General features: G+C 43.2%; 1 protein-coding gene across 3 annotated transcripts in view; it reads left to right on the top strand.

Moving 5' to 3' along the window:
* The window catches only part of fbln2 (fibulin 2), a 224,809-nt gene that overhangs the window by 192,009 nt on the left and 11,947 nt on the right, over positions 1-20,853 (top strand). For all 3 annotated transcript variants that reach the window (XM_033037199.1, XM_033037197.1, XM_033037198.1), the window contains 3 exons: positions 9,673-9,798; positions 12,306-12,425; positions 17,487-17,615. In XM_033037199.1, coding sequence (XP_032893090.1) covers positions 9,673-9,798; positions 12,306-12,425; positions 17,487-17,615 — 375 coding nt within the window. The remainder of the gene's footprint in view (positions 1-9,672; positions 9,799-12,305; positions 12,426-17,486; positions 17,616-20,853) is intronic.

The following is a 20,853-nucleotide window of genomic DNA, read 5'->3' as shown; positions in this document are numbered from 1 at the left end:
ATCCAGTGAATGGGCCCGATGGCACGCTGCATGTGCTGCTCATGAACTTCTTTCCTTGCTTTGCTTTTCAGAGAACTGTGTGTGATGTGCTCCATCCAGCCAGCGGCAATGCTTGATGCCTTGCCAATGTCATTCTTCTAACTGCACTACATGCATGCCCAGAATCGCCCGTCAGTTATAACTCCGATAGTGTGTTACCTCCAGCTGCTCACGCGCTCTGTGACATGCCTATCGCTATTCCATTCCCTGGCCTGCACTATCTATCTTTCACTGAGCTGCCTGCCAGGGGTCGTGAGTTAGGACCAGCTGTGCACGTACATGTTGTTAACCGTTTGCATTGGCAGATGCTGAAAGCCCCATGCTCATGGTAGATCAGGGAGAGTCAGGGGAGGGAGGCAGGGGCAGTGAAGGGGAAGATGAGGGGGAAGTGAAAGAGGGGAAGAGGATGGGGGGGCCAGAGAGAGGAGAGAGAGGGAGGGGGAGGGAGAGGGGAAGGGAGGGGAGAGGGAGAGAGGGGGAGCTTAAAACAATCTTTTGAGCATCAAGCTCTATACATTACTTTCAATCAATGTATGGGGTGGCATGAAGCTTTTCTGAATGGCACAGATAATTGATGATAGCTACAACAGGAAGGCGGATTTGACTTCTAATTCAAAAGATGGGAATGCAGGCTGCGATTTGACATTTCTTGTCCTGAAAAGTGGATGTGAAAATGTGAGTCAGCTTTGGTTTTCAAAAGGTAAAGTAAAACACAAGCATCTGCATGCACCTACAGTACAATCAATGGGTCATCCTTCACTATCAAGAATATTGGTATCTATGAGGAATTCATGAGGAGGAGTTTCCTTTAGGGCCTGTCCCACTTTCACGACCTAATTCACGACCTTTTTTACTCGTGGACATTTTTCATCAGGCTTGAAAAAACGCCCCGACCCACTTGATGCCACGAGTACCTACGACTAGCGACACGGCCTGCTACGACCTACCTACGTCCTCGTGACGACCATGCTGCGAGTATGAGTCTAGGACAAACTCGGCAGAGGTCGTGAATTAGTTTGTGAAAGTGGGACAGGCCCTTAAGTCGGAGGGTGGTGAATCTGTGGAATTCTTTGTCACAGAAGGCTGTGGTGGACAAGTCAGTGGATATTTTTAAAACAGAGGTAGATAGATTCTTGATTAGTACAGGTGTCTGAAATTATGGGGAGAAGGCAGGGGAATGGGGTTAGGAGGGAGAGATGGATGAGCCATGATGGAATGCCGTTGTGGACTTGATGGGCCGAATGGCCTAATTCTACTTCCATCACTTATGAGAACAGCAGAAATGGAAGAGAAGGTTATTCATTCGCGAGGCCTGCTTGCCCATTCACAGCTGGTATTCTGCCTCAGTACCTATCACCATTGACTCCCCCAAATATTCAAAAATCTGTCAATCTCTATTTTGAATATATTCGGTGACAGAGACTCGACAGCCCTTCTGGGTAGAGAAGTCAAAAGATTCACGACCCACTGGGTGAAGAGATTGCTACTCAGCCCGGTCTTGAATGGCTGACCTTGCTTTGAGACGGTGATTTGGGACACGCTGGCCGGCCAGAGGAAATAATATCCTTGCATCTACCCTGTCAAGTCCCACTTGTTTCAATAAGATCACCTCTCATTCTTCCAAACTCAAGAGAATATAGGCCGACTCTACATAGTCTCTCCTTATTAGTTCTCAGGTTCCAGAGATATATTTTCCGTCAATCCAATGAATTTAGCAATATTAATTTTTACTAATGCTAATTTATTCTTAATTGCTTATCCCATCTGCCATTCTTCAGCACATTGGCCAAGTTGAGCAAGATCATGTTGTATTAAGTTTTAGTTTAGTTTAGTTTCGCGATACAGCGCAGAAACAGACCCTTCGACCCACCGAGTCCACACCGACCAGCGATCCCCCGCACAGTAACACTATCCAACACCCACCAGGGACAATTTGCACATACACCAAGCCAATTAACCTACAAACCTGTAAGTCTTTGGAGTGTGGGAGGAAACTGAAGAACTTGGCGAAAACCCACACGGTCACGGGGAGAACGGACAAACTCTGTACAGACAGTACCCGTGGTCAGGATCGAACCCGGGTCTCTGGCACTGCAAGCGCTGTAAGGTAGTGACTCTACCGCTGTGCCACCGTGCCGCCCATTGTTCTCCACTATTTTCAGGAAGCTTTTCATGTTTTCTTTCATGAAGAGAGATGCAAAATATTTGACTAGTTTGATGCAATGTCCTTCCGCCTCAGTCTACAAATAATCTTAGCTGCATTTTCCCCTTTATATATCTGGAGAAGTTTTTGGAATCTGGTTCTTTTTTTAAGGAATTTTCGCACGTTCTACTTTCCCTTTCTTCACCATTGCCTTGATGCTCCTTGGTTGATGCCTGAACTTTTCCCAGACCAAAGTTTACTGCTCATTTCTGCTACGATCCTGGCACTAGCTGTTAACAGCTGGTAGAAATATGCTGTAAATCTGGAAGGAATACTGCCTTGGATGCGACAATGTTTTTAAAGAGTAGGGATTTTGAATTATTTATTCCATCTCTTACAATATAGCAATGACAAGCTGCCTGGCATCAGCCAAACATACTGAGCACAAGGGAAGAAAGCTGATGTTTCAGACATTCACGATTGCTTGGAGCAAGACTGGAGGTTTGGTTTAAGACAGGGCAAATGATATTTGCATAAAACATATACACAAAATGCTGGAGTAACTCAGCGGGACAGGCAGCATCTCTGGAGAGAAGGGATGGGTGATGTTTCAAGTCGAGACCCTTCTTCAGACTTTTACAACTACAGCTGGCTTCTTCACTCCTGGGCTTTCAAGTTGCTGAACCAGGCTGTGATGCAATCAATCTATATGCTGTACACGAAACCTGTAGAAGTTTAAGAGGATCCTCTCTGACATACCGAATCTCTGTAATCTTCTCAATATATAGAGGCGTTGATGGGCTTTCATCAGTGTGCTGGGTCCAGGAAAGATTTTCAGAAATATGCATGCCCATGAATGAAGGAATGGGTGACGTTTCAGGTTGAGACCGATGGAAGGTCTGAAGAAGGATCTTGATCCGAAACATCACCTATTCATTTCTGCAGAGAGACTGCCTGGCCCACTGAGTTACTCCAGCATTTTGTGTCTATCTCAGGTTTTTGTAGGTTAATTGGCTTGGTATAAATGTAAATTGTCCCTAGTGTGTGTAGGATAGTGTTAATGTGCGGGGATAGGGCCTGTTTCCATGCTGTATCTCTAAAACTAAAAACATGGTCGCCATTTAATTGTGCCTTTATCCAAAACCCAAGACATCCCCTCCCTCCACCCTGGTATATCTGGTTGGAAACATGCACCATCCATGAGGTCCATCGTAAAGTGAAGGCTTCTTTAATATCACCTTCCCAACTTGCAAGATCCACAGCAGAGATATACTAATGCTGTCAATATATTGTTGACCCTTTAACTTCACTGGATCAAATCCCAAGCCAACAGCTCGGTGTGAAATGTTTGCTGCAACAGTTTATTAGGCAGTACATCTCCTTTGGAAGGACAGTTAGAAATGAATAATAAATGCTGGCTTCATTGAAGATAGAAAGATACAGAGATACATGGACAATAGGTGCAGGAGTAGGCCATTCGGCCCTCGAGCCAGCACCACCATTCGATGTCAAGAGAGTCGAGAGAGTTTATTGTCATATGTCCCAGATAGGACAATGAAATTCTTGCTTTGCATCAACACAACAGAATATAGTAGGCACGAATACAGAACATATCATATCAGTGTGTCCATACACCATTATATAAATATATACACACATCAATAAATAAGCAGATAAAGTGCAAATAAACAGATTATGGTCTATTCGTGTTCAGAGATTTGTTTCAGTTGAGTTTAATAGCCTGATGGCTGTGGGGAAGAAGTTATATCTGAACCTGGACGTTGCAGTCTTCAGGCTCCTGTACCTTCTACCTGAAGGTAGCGGGAGATGAGTGTGTGGCCAGGATGGTGTGGGCCCTTGATGATGCTGCCATCCTTTTTGAGGCAGCGACTGCGATAAATCCCCTTGATGGAAGGGAGGTCAGAGCCGATGATGGACTGGGCAGTGTTTACTACTTTTTGTAGTCTTTTCCGCTCCTGGGTGCTCAAGTTGCCGAACCAAGCCACGATGCAACCCGTCAGCATGCTCTCTACTGTGCACCTGTAGAAGTTAGAGCGAGTCCTCCTTGACATACCAACTCTCCGTAATCTTCTCAGGAAGTAGAGTCGCTGATGTCCTTTCTTAATAATTGCATCAGTGTTCTCGGACCAGGAGAGATCTTCAGAGATGTGCACGCCCAGGAATGTGATCATGGCTGATCATGCACCCCATTCCTGCTTTCTCCCCATACCCCTTGATTCCGCTAGCCCTAAGAGCTCTATCTAACTCTAACTCACTTTTAAATGCCTAGATGCCACAAAATATTAATGAATGTCAGCCCTGACAACATTTTTATTTCAAGAAAGCTATTCAGAAAGTGTTCACAACTATAATTGGTTTATATAAGGATTGGCGTGTATATTACCTCATTGTGAAAGCCAGGATTTTACAAATTCTGGAAGGTCTTATTTAATTTCAAGGTAACATTTTGAAATATAAATACCAATTGTGTATGAATGCTTTCACTCCATGGCAATGTCATTTGAATGAATGAATGAATGAATGAATGAATGAATGAATGAATGAATGAATACGTTTATTGGCCAAGTATTCACGTACAAGGAATCTGCCTTGGTGCTCCGTCCGTAAGTAACAATATGACATACAGTGACAGTTAGGAATGATACATAAAACATTAAACATTATTAATAAAACATTGTTGATTAAACATGTGAATCACAAAAAATACCAGAACATTTGTTCAGTTGGTACGTTTGTTGCATTTAGTCAGCTTTTTGCATTTTCTCATTCAAAGCTGTGCTATGAATATAAAAGGCAACAAATTGATTCCATAGCAAATGCTTGCCCATATTTCTCCATTGGAACAGAGAACTGGGACTCAGGTAGCTGCTGCAAAAGTAGATGTGTCACTTAGACTGCCCAAATGATTTATTCCCAATTGAATTTTCTAAGATTCTGCTGATAATAAACATTGCATCCAAATTAGTGGTGATACAAAGTAAAACAACTAAAGTGCTGGAGGAACTCAACCAGTCAAGCAGAACCTGAGGATGTGTGTGAGAAAGAACTGCAGATGCTGGATAAAATCGAAGGTAGACACAAAATGCTGGAGTAACTCAGCCGACAGGCAGCATCTCTGGATAGAAGGAATGGGTGACGTTGTGGGTCTTCAGACTGAGAGGCAGGGGAGGGGGAGACGCAGTGATGAGGAAGGGTAAAGTGTGTGAAAATGAGATCAAAAGAGATAGAAACAGAAAAATAGGTGCAGAAGAAGGCCATTCGGCCCTTCGAGCCAGCATCGCCACTCAATATGATCATGGCTGATCTAAAATCAGTACCCCGTTCCTGCTTTATCCCCATGTCCCTTGAATCCTTTATCTCTTAAGCGGCCTTTTCACGGGGCGAGTTGACGCAAGATGTCACCAGAGTGAAGAGGTCGTGGTCCAGCACGAGTCTCGCACGATATAACGGCAGTAGATAAAGAGTTCCCACGGTACTCGGCATTTCTGCTATTTGTGCGAGTGAACTTGTCCGTTTCCCGAGCTTTCCCGTTAAATCTTGAATGAACATCGTGAACTACACGTGACACAAATGATGTAACTTTTTTTTTCACACACTATATATATCCTCCCTTGGTTGAATTGGCTCATTTGGAGACATATTTTACTGTGTATGTGGGAGACACAGATGGACTGAGCACAGTACCTCGGTCTTACTGTGTGTGGGAGAGGGGGAGAAAGAGACGTACACTCACAGAGGCAGAGTCTCTCAGCCTGTGTAAGAGGGAGGGAGAGAGAGAGAGAGGCACACACAAGGTGGATGTGAAATCTCACCTGCCTGTTTCAGTGACAGACACCCGCCGTCAGTAAATTAAGACACCCCCATCTGTCTCCCCCTCCTCTCCCTCGACTCCCCCACCTTTCTCTCCCAACTCCAGTCCCGTCCCGACCCCCTGGGAAACTGAATAGAGCAACAGTCAACTGCTGCCTGTGCGCTGATATGACAATAAAGGCTACTTTACTTTACTGAGTTAAAGAGTTCCCACGGTAGACTGTAAAACTGGGACCCTGGTTCTGGACTCCCCCAACACCGGAACCCTTCTTCAGACAGCCTAATCGGAATTGAGTCTGAAGATGTGTCTCGTCCCGAAACATCAGCTTTTTTTCTCCAGAGATGCTGCTTGACTCGCTGAGTTACTCCAGCTTTTTGTGTCTGTCTTCGGTTTAAACCAGCATGTGCAGTTCACTCCTTACACGGGTCTCTGTACAACATTGATTGGTAGCGTTCCGGACCCCTGGACCCGAGGACTCCGACCTGTATCTCTCAAAGAAGTACATGTGAAAAATTTCTCACGGACCATAAAAATGCGTAACCTTTCAGTAAAGTCCCTTTTAAAGTCCCTTTTAAAGATTATAGTTATTTTCTTGAATCTCATTAACATAACTCATGAATAAGTTGATGTCCATATGCGGATGCAAATCTTTATTTTTATTTATTTTTTAAATTCAATCCCACATAAGATAATTTTTACTCACCGTTCCCCCTGTCCAGCTTCCGGGTTCACCGTTCGCAGGAGTTCCCACGGTACCCGCAAGAGTTATTACGGATATCGCACTGGCCACTACGTTCATATAATGTTGCAATACTCAACCACAAGTGTACAAGTCACTCTTGGAGAAATTCAAACTTTCTTGAATTTTCTCCCGAGTGACCAAGTTACACGATGACCTGCCGTTAGCGCTACGGTGGTCCACGGTGGTCCACGAATGCCGTACTGTTATCGCACGAGGTTCCCACGATGTTAAACTCCGGTTAACTCTTGCGTCAAGTCGCCCCGTGAAAAGGCCGCTTAAGAGCTAGATCTAACTCTCTCTTGAAAATGCAGATGAAGGAAAGTGTAGAATAGATCATTGTTAGCTAGGAGAAGGTAACAACAAAGCAAACAGAGATAAAATGTAATCAGGGACAGTCAGAGTGGTTGGAGAACTAGGAAGGGGGAGGGATGGAGAGAGAGGGAAAGCAAGGGTTACTTGAAGTTAGAGAAGTCAATGTTCATACCGCTGGGGTGTAAGCTACCCAAGTGAAATATGAGGTGCTGTTCCTTCAATTTGCACTGGGCCGAACTCTGACAGTGGAGGAGGCCCAGGATAGAAAGGTCAGTGTGGGAATGGGAGGGGGAGTTAAAGTGTTCAGCAACTGGGAGATCAGGTAGGTTTAGGCGGACTGAACGGTGTTAGATGTGATTGGTGGTATGAACGCTGGTACTGGCACAATTTGTGAAAGACTTTGTGTTGGGCAACGTTAATTCTCAATCTCACTGCCGTTCAGATTTGTTTTGTCAGTTGTCTTCACTGCAGCCACAGTGGGGCCCAATGTAAACTGGAAGAACAACATATTATCTTCAGTGTGGGGGCTCGGCAAGTAGGAACGCTGGATTTTTCTACTTCAGATAAACTGTTCTGTTATCGTTTCCCAATATCAACCATGTTCACACCTCACTCCTCCCTCAGCTCTGCCTTGGAAACCCTCCACTCTTTCCCCCACTTCTGAGGAAGGGTCTTTGAACAAAAAGTTAAGTGATTTCTCATTCCAGCTTAACATCCATTCTGGTCCCAATGCCAAACTCACATGATAATTAATATCAGGGTATAGGAAGGAACTGCAGATACTGGTTTAAGCCAAAGATAGACACACAAAAAACAGGAGTATCTCAGCGGGTCAGGCAGCATCTTTGGAGATAAGGAAAAGGTGACGTTTTGGGTCAAGACCCATCCTCAAGATCTTTCTATATATAGCATACCTCGATTTCATCCTATCCCCCCTGGTCCAATCCCACCCAACCTATATCCAAGATACGTAATTGAAAATTACAAAATAATGAAAGGCATAGATATGGAATGTGGAAAGGATGTTTCCACTGGTAGGAGAGTCTAGGACCAGAGGTCCTAGCCTCAGAATTAAAGGGTGCTCTTTTAGAAAGGAGGTGAGGAGGAACTTCTTTAGTCAGAGGGTAGTTAATCTGTGGAACTCATTGCCACAGAGGGCTGTGGAGGCCAATTGATATTTTTGAGGCAGAGATAGACAAATTCTTGATTAGAACGCCCTTTACTTCTGTATATAACCCTGTCTCATCCCATAGATGCTGCTTGACTGGCTGAGTTCTTCCTGCATTTCTTGTGGCTTTTTTTCAGATTCCAGCACCTGCAGTTTCATTTGCTTTCTGGTGCTGGTATAATCGCAGTCCTTCACTCTTGGTAAAATTTCAATGAAGTATTTTTTTTTACAAAGTGTAACTCCAGTATGATGTTCTCCATTCAGTGTAATTCACCCAATGCTTGGAGCTAATAAATGCACTGTAATTCGGTCATTTCTTTTTCGAAAGCACATGATCCTCTTAGTTATAAATTGTTGATTTTTTCCTTTCTGTTGAATGTGTCCTTTCTACTGAAATGCAAAATATTTGCTTCAAAGATGAGAAGTGACTTTTACGTGAAATAGGTTTTGAGCAATATAGTTTTAGTTATGTTGTCTTGATGTGGAGTGTGCGGAAGAAATAATTGATACTGCACAAAAGGTTAAGAAACTGCTGATTTTTATTGTTGGCTGTATGTGAACTATTCCAAACATTTGCTCGTGACATTTGCTCACAAATTACTTTTCTGCTTACAATTATTCCCACAAATGAAAGCAGTGGCACACACATTATTGGGTTGAGTTCAAAAATACATTTAATGCAAGACACAGTGGAAGATAAATATTACTGATGGCAATAGAACATGTTCTCACCAGATAACTGTTTGCCTGTTCCCACTGCCTCTATTTCCTATGATCAACTCATGAGAGGAATAGATCGGGTAGATGCAAAGAATCTCGCCCAGAGTAGGTGAATTGAGGACCAGAGGACGTTGGTTCAAGGTGAAGGGGAAAAGATTTAATAGGAATCTGAGGGGCAACTTTTTCACACATTTGTGGTGGGTGTATGGAACAAGCTGCCAGAGGAGGTAGTTGAAGCAGGGACTATCCCAACATTTAAGAAACTTTTAGACAGGTACATGGATAGGACAGGTTTGGAGGGGCATGGACCAAATGCGGGCAGATGGGACGAGCATAGCTGAGACATTTTGGCCGGTGTGGGCAAGTAGGGCCGAAGGGCCTGTTTCCACACTGTATCACTCTACGACACAGTGGGAGATAAGTATTACTGATGGCAATGTACCATGTTCTCCACAAATAAGTGTGTGCCTGTTCCCACTGCGTCGGATTTCTTTTCTATGCTCAACTGTGAAACAGCGAGTATGTTTAATGGACCTTAAAGGGCACAGGCACTTAATCTTAGTGTCACCAAATTCGCTGAATCCAGATGGATTCAAATTTCCTGGAGACTCGGATGGTGGGGCTAGAAATGAATAATGAAAGGCATCTTTCATGAACTGGCTTTTTGACAATATCTCATTTTCATCCTGTCATTGAATCTCACTCGCTCCTGGCAGATGTTAATGAATGTTGGCGCTACCCGGGCCGGCTCTGCGCACATACTTGCGAGAATACCCCAGGGTCCTATTACTGCACCTGCAGCACGGGATTCAAACTGGCTGCTGATGGCAAGAACTGTGAAGGTATTTAAATCACAACCTTGCTCCTTGGTAATCACGACAACTATAAAAGCATAAGTCAGCATGAGCACTGTAAACATGTTTTGTATCAAAATATAATTGACAATGAAGGTGCAGTCAGAAAACAACATTGCTTAGCTTTGATAAGATCACATTCTACAAGATGCACCTTTAAAATGTTATTACATTATTGTTTTATATAATTATCCACCAGCAATTCAATTTCCTTTACCAATGGAGTCCCATCTCTTTCTGGTACAGTGAAGATGTTCCTAATCATCATATTAACTCATAAATGTTTTGGGTTTCTCAATGACATTTGAAACTTCTGCAGCAGTGTCTTAGCATCCTCTTTCTTTCTTTCTTATTCCCTTTTTCTAACAGTCTCTCCCACAGCATAATGTGAGGATTCTCTTTGTGGTTCCAATCACAATTTTCCCCATCAACACACTTATTATGTCTCTTATCCTCCTAAGTAATGCCAGATCCTCTCGATCAGCATCATTAGTAAATTGGGTCCAGAGGTGGTTTTTCAAAAATGATCCCAGGAATGAGTGGGTTAGAATGTGAAAAGCATTTGACAGCACATGGCCTCTACTCATATGAGTTTACAAGGTTGAGGGGGGGGACCTCATTGAAACATACAGAATAATGAAAGACACAGATAGAGTGGATGTGGAAAGGATGTTTCTACTGTTGGGAGAGTCTAGGACCAGAGGTCATAGCCTTGGAATTAAAGGGTGCTCTTTTACAAAGGAGACGAGGAGGAACTTCTTTAGATATTTTTAAGGCAGTGATAGACAACTTCTTGATTAGAACGGGTGTCAAAGTTATTGGGAGAAGGCGGAAAATTGGGATTAGGAGGCGGAGATCAGCCATGATTGAATGGCGGACTTGATGGGGCCGAATGGCCTAATTCTGCATCTATCACTTATGGCCGTATAATTCTGCAGTCCAGAAATAACTCCAAACCTGTTTTCTCATCTCTTCTTCTGAACATTTGCTTCACCTCCACGATGCACAGCACAAAATGCAAGACGCATGAGGCCTTGTTCTTGTTTCAACCAGCTTTGTTTTTGTGGTGGGTCATATTCCTTCACACTACAGCTTCTCTGTTAACCTTGGCGTGACTGTCTCATTCCCTTAGTATTTCCTATCCTTTCACGTCCAACTCACGTGCCTTTATCCTCAGCACAGGAATGATCCAGGGTAGGTCAGTGCAACATTTGTCAGCGGGAGGTCAGGTAGCAAAAGGGGAGTGGAGTCCAAAAGCATCCACCAGGGACCAGACACTTGACAGCGGAAATTCAACATAAGTAAACAACTTCCCCCCCCCCCCCCCCCCAAGTGAGAAGATTTATCATTGTCTGAAATGTTTCATGTTGCATCCAATTTCACAGCTGGAAATGTATCCCAAAGGTATGAACATTGTTTCCTTCACACCTTCTACGAATCCTCTCGTGAGATCACTGACTAATTGCTGGAATTGCAGTACCACATTTGCCAGTCACTCCAGTGATTTGTTCCAAGTGTTCATTATTCAGCTATGAGCCTTAACAAAGTCGTGTCACCTCTCTAAGGGCCATCAGAGGGCAGTTAGAACTTAGAACATAGAAAAGTACAGCACAAGAACAAGCTTTTTGGCCCATAATGTCCGTTAATGGCAAGATAAATTAGTCTCGTCTACCTACACATTATCCGTATCCCTCCCTTCCCTGCATATCCATACGCCTATCTGAAAGCCTCTTAAACACTGTCATTGTATCTGCTTCCACCACCATCCCAGGCCGCTTGTTCCAGGCACCCGCCACCCTCTGTGTAAAAATAAAACTCCCCTGCATATAATCTTTGCCAATCTCACTCTAGATCTATGTCCTCCAGCCTTCGTCGCTTTCACCCTGGGAAAAAGGTACTGACTGGCTACTCTATCTATGCTTCTCATTAATGTATACCCTTCTATTAGGTCTCCCCTCTACTCCCCTCCAGAGATCTGGAGAAAACCATCCCAACAGAAACACAAACAGCTGGAGTATCTCAGCCGGTCAGACAGCAAGAGGATTGTGGAGAAAAGGAATAGGTGACGTTTCGGGTCGAGACCCTTCTCCAGACTGAAGAAGGGTGTCAACCAGAAACGTCACCCATTCCTTCTCTCCACTGATGTTGCCTGTCCCCCAGAGTTACTCCAGCTTTTTGTGTCCATCTTCGGTTTAAACCAACATCCGCAGTTCCTTCCTACAGAAAACATGTTCTGTTCTTTACTGCATGTGTGTGTACTTTGTTATTTTGTTTGCTAAAAATAGATTAATTTATGTAAAGTTTAATAGTAATTAACTGTCACTGGTAAATAAAAACTGTCACTTTTTATGAAGTGAAATTATCCTGCTGAGGTAAACGATGACAGGACTCAATTTTAAATTTGCAATGGTGCTGAGCCAGTGAAGAAAATCATACACTCTGGGGTAATGAGGGGGGCTGGGTGATTTTATCTATCTGCATTTATTTCTCTCCAGATATCAATGAATGTGAGAGCATAATGTGTGGTCAAGAGTGCGCCAATATCTACGGCTCGTACCAATGCTATTGCAGACAGGGATACCGGCTCAGTGAACAAGATGGCCACTCCTGTGAGGGTAAGGAGAAGCAGATTAAGAACATATTTTATTCCTGCCATTCCATTCTATTATTCTATATAGTCATCAATATAAATTTCCATCGTGTCATGACGGATGCAGAGGTCCAGTGACTTGTTGACAGACACAAAAAGCTGGAATAACTCAGCGGGACCCGGCAGCATCTCTGGAGAAATGGAATTGTATGACGTTTCGGGTCTACAACATCAGTTGGGAAATTTAAAACGCAGTTTATTAATTAAATCAACCTGGAATAAAAAATTGGAATAAGTAACAGCCATTGTGTAACTGATGGATTGATATATAAATTTGTCTGGGTCATTAGTTTAGTTTAGTTTAGTTTAGAGATACAGCGTGGAAACAGGCCCTTCGGCCCACCGAGTCCGCACCAACCAGCGACCCCCGCACATTAACACTATCCTACTCACACCAGGGACAACTTGCACTTAAACTAAGCCAATTAACCCACAAACCTTTACATCTTTGGAGTGTGGGAGGAAACCGTAGATCTCGGAGAAAACCCACGCGGTCATTGGGAGAACCTACATACTCCATACAGACAGCACCCGTAGTTGGGATCGAAGCCAGGTCTCCGGCGCTGGAAGCAATGTAAGGCAGCAACTCGACTGCTGCACCACCGTGCCGCCCTGCAGTACTTCTGCTTAGTAAAGGAAACTCGTCATTTTGTCTCCTCTGGCCTATTTGTGACTGTCATAGTTGAGGAACAGAGAAACATAGACAATAGTTGCAGGAGTAGGCCATTCGGCCCTTCGAGCCAGCAAATCAGTCAGTAAATCAGTACCCCGTTCCTGCTTTCTCCCCATATCCCTTGATTTCATTAGTCCCAAGAGCTATATTTAACACTCGAAAACATCCAGGGAATTGGCCTCCACTGCCTTCTGTGTCAGAGCATTCCACAGATTCACAACTCTGGGTGGAAAGGTGTTTCCTCATCTCAGTCCCAAAAGGGCCATAGTCTTAAGGGCCTGTCCCATGAGCATGCGATTGCATGCGGCAAACGCGACCAAACCGGAAGCGGGGGCCGCGCGGAGGTCGAGTGATCCCGTACGAGTTGACGTGGAGTTTGAGCGAAGTCCGCGGGAAATTCGCACTAGGCGTACGCCGTCAAGATGCTGCATACGCCGTCGAGACGGTGCGTATGGCGTTGAGATGGTGCGTACGCCCGTCGAGGCGGTGCGTACGGCCTCAATGCGGCTGCGAGCCGGCAGGCCGTTGCCGCGTGGAATTTTTGAACAGTGTCAGTTTTTCGGAGCCCCGCGCGATGTCGGGACCAGCCCCGCACAACTACATCCGGCTCCGGCGATCGAAGTGGGACCGGCCCCGCGAGGCCGTACGGCTCAAGCGACCATGTTAGGTCGCGCTTGCCGCATGCAGTCGCATGCTCGTGGGACAGGTCCTTTAGAATAAAGGGGAGGCCATTTAAGACTGAGGTGAGAAAAAACGTTTTCACCCAGAGAGTTGTGAATTTGTGGAATTCCCTGCCACAGAGGGCAGTGGAGGCCAAATCACTGGATGGATTTAAGAGAGAGTTAGATAGTGCTCTAGGGGCTAGTGGAGTCAAGGGATATGGGGAGAAGGCAGGCACGGGTTATGATTGGGGACGATCTGCCATGATCACAATGAATGATGGTGCTGGCTCGAAGGGCTGAATAGCCTCCTCCTGCACCTCTTTTCTATGTTTCTAAATGGCCTACCCTTTATTCTTTCATTGTGACACCTTGTGCTGGACTCCCCCAACATCGGGATCATTTTTCGTGCATCTAACCTGTCCAATCCCTCAAGAATTTTATATTTTCTCTATAAGATTCCCTCTCATTCTTCTGTATTCCAGTGAATTTAGACGAGGCAGGTCAGTTCATATACAGGCCTTGCCTATGATGCTCACCGTCTACTAAGATTCTACGCCTTAATAGGTATCTCAAACGGTTGAAAAAGCATCACCAACCTGCTCAGGTAGCTTGTAAACTGTAGTTACTAAGTTACTAAGTCTTGGTTTCAATTTGGAGATGTAGCTTGGATGCCAATCTTAGTTAAAATTAATATTTGTGGTTTTCTCTGGAGTTAATATAAATGAGCATTTGTTATTCCTAATATTAAAGTGCAAGAGGTAGTTGGCTGAGGTTTCATGCTGTCTATCAGGCAAATCCTTTAAGCAAATCCTACACTAATCTCATTGAAGTTAATCAAATGAATCTCCTTAATCAACATCCCCCCACATATTTTACCATGCACCGATACACCAAGGTCAATTCACACTGGCTAATAAACCTAGCAGTTCCTACTTATTTAGGATGTGGAAGGAAAGCTGGGCAACTGGAGAATCCCAGGTGATCACAGGGAAAATGTACAAAGCCCACTCTGATAAAACCTGAAATCAGGATTGAACCTAGTTCGCAGGAGGAGGCAGCTCTAGACCATCGTGCAAACATGATTATAAGAACATTTGAAACAGGACTCAGCCACATGAGGATGTGAGTCTGTTCTGTCACTCCGTCCGACCACTCCCTACGATCGTGGCTGATCTGGGCTTAGTCACAGCTGCATTTTCTCCATAGGATTGTCCTTCAGATCCAAATACTTGGGCTTGAACATGTTCAATGACTTTTATCTCCTCATTTCACAAGATAGGGAAATCTTCCAAAATCCATGATCCTCTGAGAGTAGAAATTAATTCTTATCTACAACTTAAAAGGGTGTGTGTGGCCCTTTTTCTGAAACTCTCTTCCTACAGGTTAGATGTTGCCACAATGTGCACTCAGCACCTACCATGTCCAGCCTTATAAGGATCAATCTCCTATTCTTCTATACTCCAAATGCTGTTGGCTGATAATAAGACAACCCATTCATCTCAGGTACACAAAAATGCTGGAGAAACGCAGCGGGTGCAGCAGCATCTATGGAGCGAAGGAGATAGGCAACGTTTCTGCCCGATACGTTGCCTATCTCCTTCGCTCCATAGATGCTGCTGCACCCACTGAGTTTCTCCAGCATTTTTGTGTACCTTCGATTTTCCAGCATCTGCAGTTCCTTCTTAAACCATTCATCTCAGGTATCAACATAATGATCTAACTCCAATACAAAAATATGCATTTTTCTACTACAAAGATTAAAAAAGGACATATCACTCCAGGTGCTATTTCCACATTTGGTGAAAGCATTCCTTCCATGGTGGATAAAATATGGAAGGCCATTATTTGTCTATTTCATATCAAGAAACTAAGCTGCTAGCATCATCCACTCAGCAATTACTTGTTCCTCAATAGATGACATTGCTTTGTAGATAATCAAAGCAGAGAATCCATAACAGGCAAGGCCAAACCAAGGGTGTCAGGGGTTATGGGGAGAAGGTGGGAGAATGTGTTTGAGAGGGAAAGATAGATCAGCCATGATTGAATGGCAGAGTAGACTTATGGGCCTACTATACTCTGCTCCTGGAACTTATGAACTTATAAGAGAACAAAAAAGAATATTAATTTTAGCTGAAGGCAGCCAGTAATTAGAAAAATGGGGGGAAAAAATCTCAAGTCCTTATATCCATTATATTGTGAAGCACAAAATTCAACATTCTTCTGCTCAGAAGGAAGCATAAATTAGTATTACTTTTTAGTAAAGTTTTGCTGTAGTAGAATAGGAATTGTCTTCCAGAAAATTGCTTGGAGAAACGAACGCAGTTGACCTTGGTTGAAAATGAAAGCATGAATGATGAAGACAAATTCACGGTTTGGAGATTCCAGATCCATTGTCATCAATATGGTGCTGTAGTCTTGATTAGATTTTTGATATTTCTACTCTTGTATAAGTGAGGTCCATTGTATTGCACTACAATATTGAATCATTTATATATAATGTTCAATGATATTAAATACATGCAATATACTGTAATCAATATGTGTAATGTGCCATTCCATTGACTAGAAATCATAATCTTAACACAAAATTAAATCAGCATCATTGATTTCCTGTTTGAGTATATATTGAAATGATTAATCAAAAGGAATGGAATTGATCTGACTGTTCAGTCCCTAACCTTTGTAGATCATTAATAATATTTCATTAATAAAACAAACTCTCAATTTATTTCTAATGTTTGGTGTATTAGTTGGTTATGGAGATTAGGAAAAAAAAATCCAACAGGCTAACATGCAAACGGAACAAATGAAAGTTTCAGGTAGACAAAAATGCTAGAGTAACTCAGCGGGTGAGGCAGCATCTGTGGAGAGAAGGAATAGACGACGTTTCGTGTCGTGACCCTTCTTCAGACTGATGTCGGGGGGGGAAAGAAAGTAAGAGGCGGAGGCAGTAGGCTTGTGGGAAAGCTGGGAAGGGGATGGGAAGGAGGGAGAAAGCAAGGACTACCTGAAATTAGAGAAGTCAATGTTCATACCATTGGGTGTAAACTACCTAAGCGAAATATGAGGTGCTGCTCCTCCAATTTGCGCTGGGCCTCACTCTGGCAATGGAGGAGGCCCAGGACAGAAAGGTCAGATTCAGAATGGGAAGTTTCAGCTTAACTGTGAATTAGTAACTCAGACTGGGAAATATTATTTTTTAATGTTAAAGTAAGCATTTTAATGAAAGATACTTAAAACATTTTGAAATTCTTCATACTGTTGCAGCAAAATGTCAATTTTAATTATGCGTTTCCTATTTATCTTTTAAGATTTTTTGTAATCATCCTTATCTTTTGGTTTTTCAAGAGCAAAACAAATCAAATAATTACAGTTTGTGAAAGAACTGTGGATATATTTGATAGAGATCGAGAACTCTCTACTTTTGTGTGAAGAAGGATCTCAAATTCCTTCTCACCAGAGATGCTGCCTGTCCCACTGAGTTACTGCAGCATTTTGTGTCTAACTTTGTAACGTTGCCATCTAGTGGTAGACTGCCTCATCCTCTGAATAGTCTGAAGAAGGGTCTCGACCTGAAATGTCACCCATTCCTTCTCTCCAGAGATGCTGCCTGTCCCGCTGAGTTACCCCAGCATTTTCTGTCTATCTCCGAATGGTTTGTTGTGTTTACTGAAACAGATTTTCATTACAGATATCGATGAGTGCGCCCAAAGTGGAGGCACAGTCTGTACGTTCCGCTGCCTGAATGTACCAGGCAGCTATAATTGTGCCTGTCCTGAGGTTGGTTATGCCATGTCCCCGAATGGACGAACATGTAGAGGTAAGACTTTTTCCCCACTCAGCTCTAATTTCTCACACACTTGAATCCTCTGTGTCTCTGAATTAATTTTTTTTTGTAAAATGCAATTAATAAGATTAATAATCAGTTACACCTTTTTATTCAAATATCTGAGTTCCCAGAGACATTTGCTTTAACAAAAAGAACTCAAGCAGATTTAATTTATCTTATGCTTGTTCATCAAATATTGGAGTTGTAGACAGTGTTATAGATGCATTTTTTAAATTATTACAACAATTATGAAACAATGAGACAGATATATGGGGATAGGACTGGTTTAGAGGGATATGGGACTGGTATAGATGGGGCATCTTGGTCAGTATGGGCAAGTTGGGCTAAAGGGCCTGTTTCTTTACTGTATGTCTCTATAACTATGCACATTATCCATTAAACCAATCATTCAATGGAATGTTATTGTCACATGTACCTAGATACAGTGACATTCCATTTTTTGTATTTTACATTCATAATATTACTATCTTGGGACTTTGTTGTGTTCAAATTGGTTGTCATGCTTCCTTGTTTCAATGTGTGACTACTCATTAGGATTGTTTCATTGCCAGACTGGGGTTTGGGGTGTTTTAAGGAGACTGCAAGAGTAACTAAAGAAATGGAAGTTTTCCTACCCATCTTCTAGTAGGAATTAACCTGTTGGTTAATGGCGTATCAAAGTTGCTGCATTCCTAACCCTACGAGCTTGCTTTCTCACGGCCTGCATGGATTGAAACATCCGTGATACTTCATACAGTATACATTTACAGTGTATTCAGAAAGTATTCAGACCCCTTCATTTTTTCCACATTTTGTTACGTTAAAGTCTTATTTTAAAATGAATTCAATTATTATTTTTTATCATCAATCTACACACAATACCCCAGAATGAAGAAGCGAAAACAGGTGTTTAGAAATTTTTGCAAAGTAATTTAAAATAAATAACTGAAATATCACATTTACATAAGTATTCAGAACCTTTACTATGGTACTTAAAATTGAGCTTCGGTGCATCCTGTTTTCATTGATTATCCTTGAGATGTTTCTACAACTTGATTGGAGTCCACCAGTGGTAAATTAAATTGATTGGACATGATTTGGAAAGGCACAAACCTGTCTATATAAGGTCCCACAGTTGACAGTGCATGTCAGAGCGAAAACCAAGCCATGAAGTTGAAGGAATTGTCTTGTCCGTAGACCTCTGAGACAGGATTGTGTCGAGACACAGATCTGGGGAAGGGTATAAAACAATTTCTGCAGCATTGCAGGCCCTGAAGAGCACAGTGGCCTCTGTCATTCTTAAATGGAAGAACTTTGGAGCCTTCATAGAGCTGGCCGCCCGGCCAAACTGAGCAATTGGGGGAGAAGGGCCTAGTTCAGGGAGGTGACCAGGAACCCGATGGTCACTCTGACAGAGCTCCAGAGTTCTTCTGTGGAGATGGAACCTTCCAGAAGGACAACTATATCTGCAGCACTCCACCAATCAGGCCTTTATTGTAGAGTGGCCATACGGAAGCCATTCCTCAGTAAAAGGCACATGACAGCCCGCTTGGAGTTTGCCAAAAGGCACCTAAAGGACTCGCAGACCATGAGAAACAAGATTCCCTGGTCTGATGAAATCAAGATTGAACTCTTTGGCCTGAATGCCAAGCGTCACGTCTGGAGGAAACCAGGCACCGCACATCACCTGGCCAATACCATACCTGCGGTGCAGCATGGTGGTGGCAGCATCATGCTGTGGGGATGTTTTTCAGCGGCAGGAACTGGGAGACTAGTCAGGATCGAGGGAAAGGTGAACAGAGCAAAGTACAGAGAGATCCTTGATGAAAACCTGCTCTAGAGCGTTCTGGACCTCAGACTGGGGCAGAGGATCACCTTCCCACAGGACAACGCCCCTAAGAACACAGCCAAGACAATGCAGGAGTGGCTTCGTGACAAGTCTGTGAATGTCCTTAAGTGGCCCAGCCAGAGCCCGGACTTGAACCCGATCGAACATCTCTGGAGGGACCTGAAAATAGCTGTGCATCGACGCTCCCCATCCAACCTAACAGAGCTTGAGAGGATCTGCAGAGAAGAATGGGAGAAATTACCCAAATACAGGTGTGCCAAGCTTGTAGCGTCATACCCAAGAAAACTTGAGGCTGTAATCGTTGCCAAAGGTGCCTCAACAAAGTACTGAGTAAATGGTCTGAATACTGATGTAAATGTGATATTTCAGTTATTTCTTTTTAATTACTTTGCAAAAATTTCTAAACACCTGTTTTCACTTTTTTATTATGGGGTATTGTGTGTAGATAGATGATTAAAAAAAAAAAAGAATTTAATCCATTTTAGAATAAGGCTGTAACGTAACACAATGTGGAAAAAGTTAAGGGGTTTGAATACTTTCTGAATGCACTGTATATATGAGGCCATATATTGGCATTAACAGTAAAATTTAGAAAAGTGGGGCTGAACAGTTGATTTGGGAGTGGTACCAAGGCAGGATATCCCAGAGAGCACTTAATAATAAGCAAAACATGGTCACTTTAATGTGTTATAATATAGACCCCACGACAGTAAGTGGGAATCAAAGGAGCGAATATGTTGTGAAATCACAGATGGTTGTGGAGATAATTAATTTAGTTTAGCTTATTGTCACCTGTACCAAGCTGCGATGAAAAGCTTTCCAGTGCTATCCAGTCAGCAGAAAGACAATACGTGATTACTAAAGCCAGGATTTTGCCATAAATGCCTTTTTTTGATGATTTCACCAGGATAATGCCCTTTTCACAATCGAGTGCCTAAACCAGCTTTTTTTTTGCCATTTTGCTAAAAGATCGTGCTGTTTTCTCTAGTTGTACCGTGATTACAATAATAATAATTATTATTCTGCTGGTACTGCCTTCTCCAAGATCTATTTAAGAAAGAACTGCAGATGCTGGAAAAATCGAAGGTAGACATAAAATGCTGGAGAAACTAAGCGGGTGAGGCAGCATCTATGGAGAGATGGAATAGGCGACGTTTCGGGTCGAGACCTTTCTTCAGACTGATGTGGGGGGGCGGGAAAAAGAAAGGAAGAAGCTGGGAACAGTAGGACTAGAAGGAGAGCTGGGAAGGGGGAGGGGGAGGAGGGAGAAGACAAGAGCTATCTAAAATTGGAGAAGTCATGTTGTTACCGCTGGGGTGTAGACTACCCAAGAGAAATACCCAAGCTTGGCTCCTCACTCACTACATTTACTGCTGGCTC

Source organism: Amblyraja radiata, chromosome 18 (assembly GCF_010909765.2).
Source record: "Amblyraja radiata isolate CabotCenter1 chromosome 18, sAmbRad1.1.pri, whole genome shotgun sequence".
In the NCBI taxonomy this organism is placed as follows: Eukaryota; Metazoa; Chordata; class Chondrichthyes; order Rajiformes; family Rajidae; genus Amblyraja; species Amblyraja radiata.
Note: the sequence above shows the minus strand (reverse complement) of the source record. Positions and strands in the feature narration are given on the sequence as shown.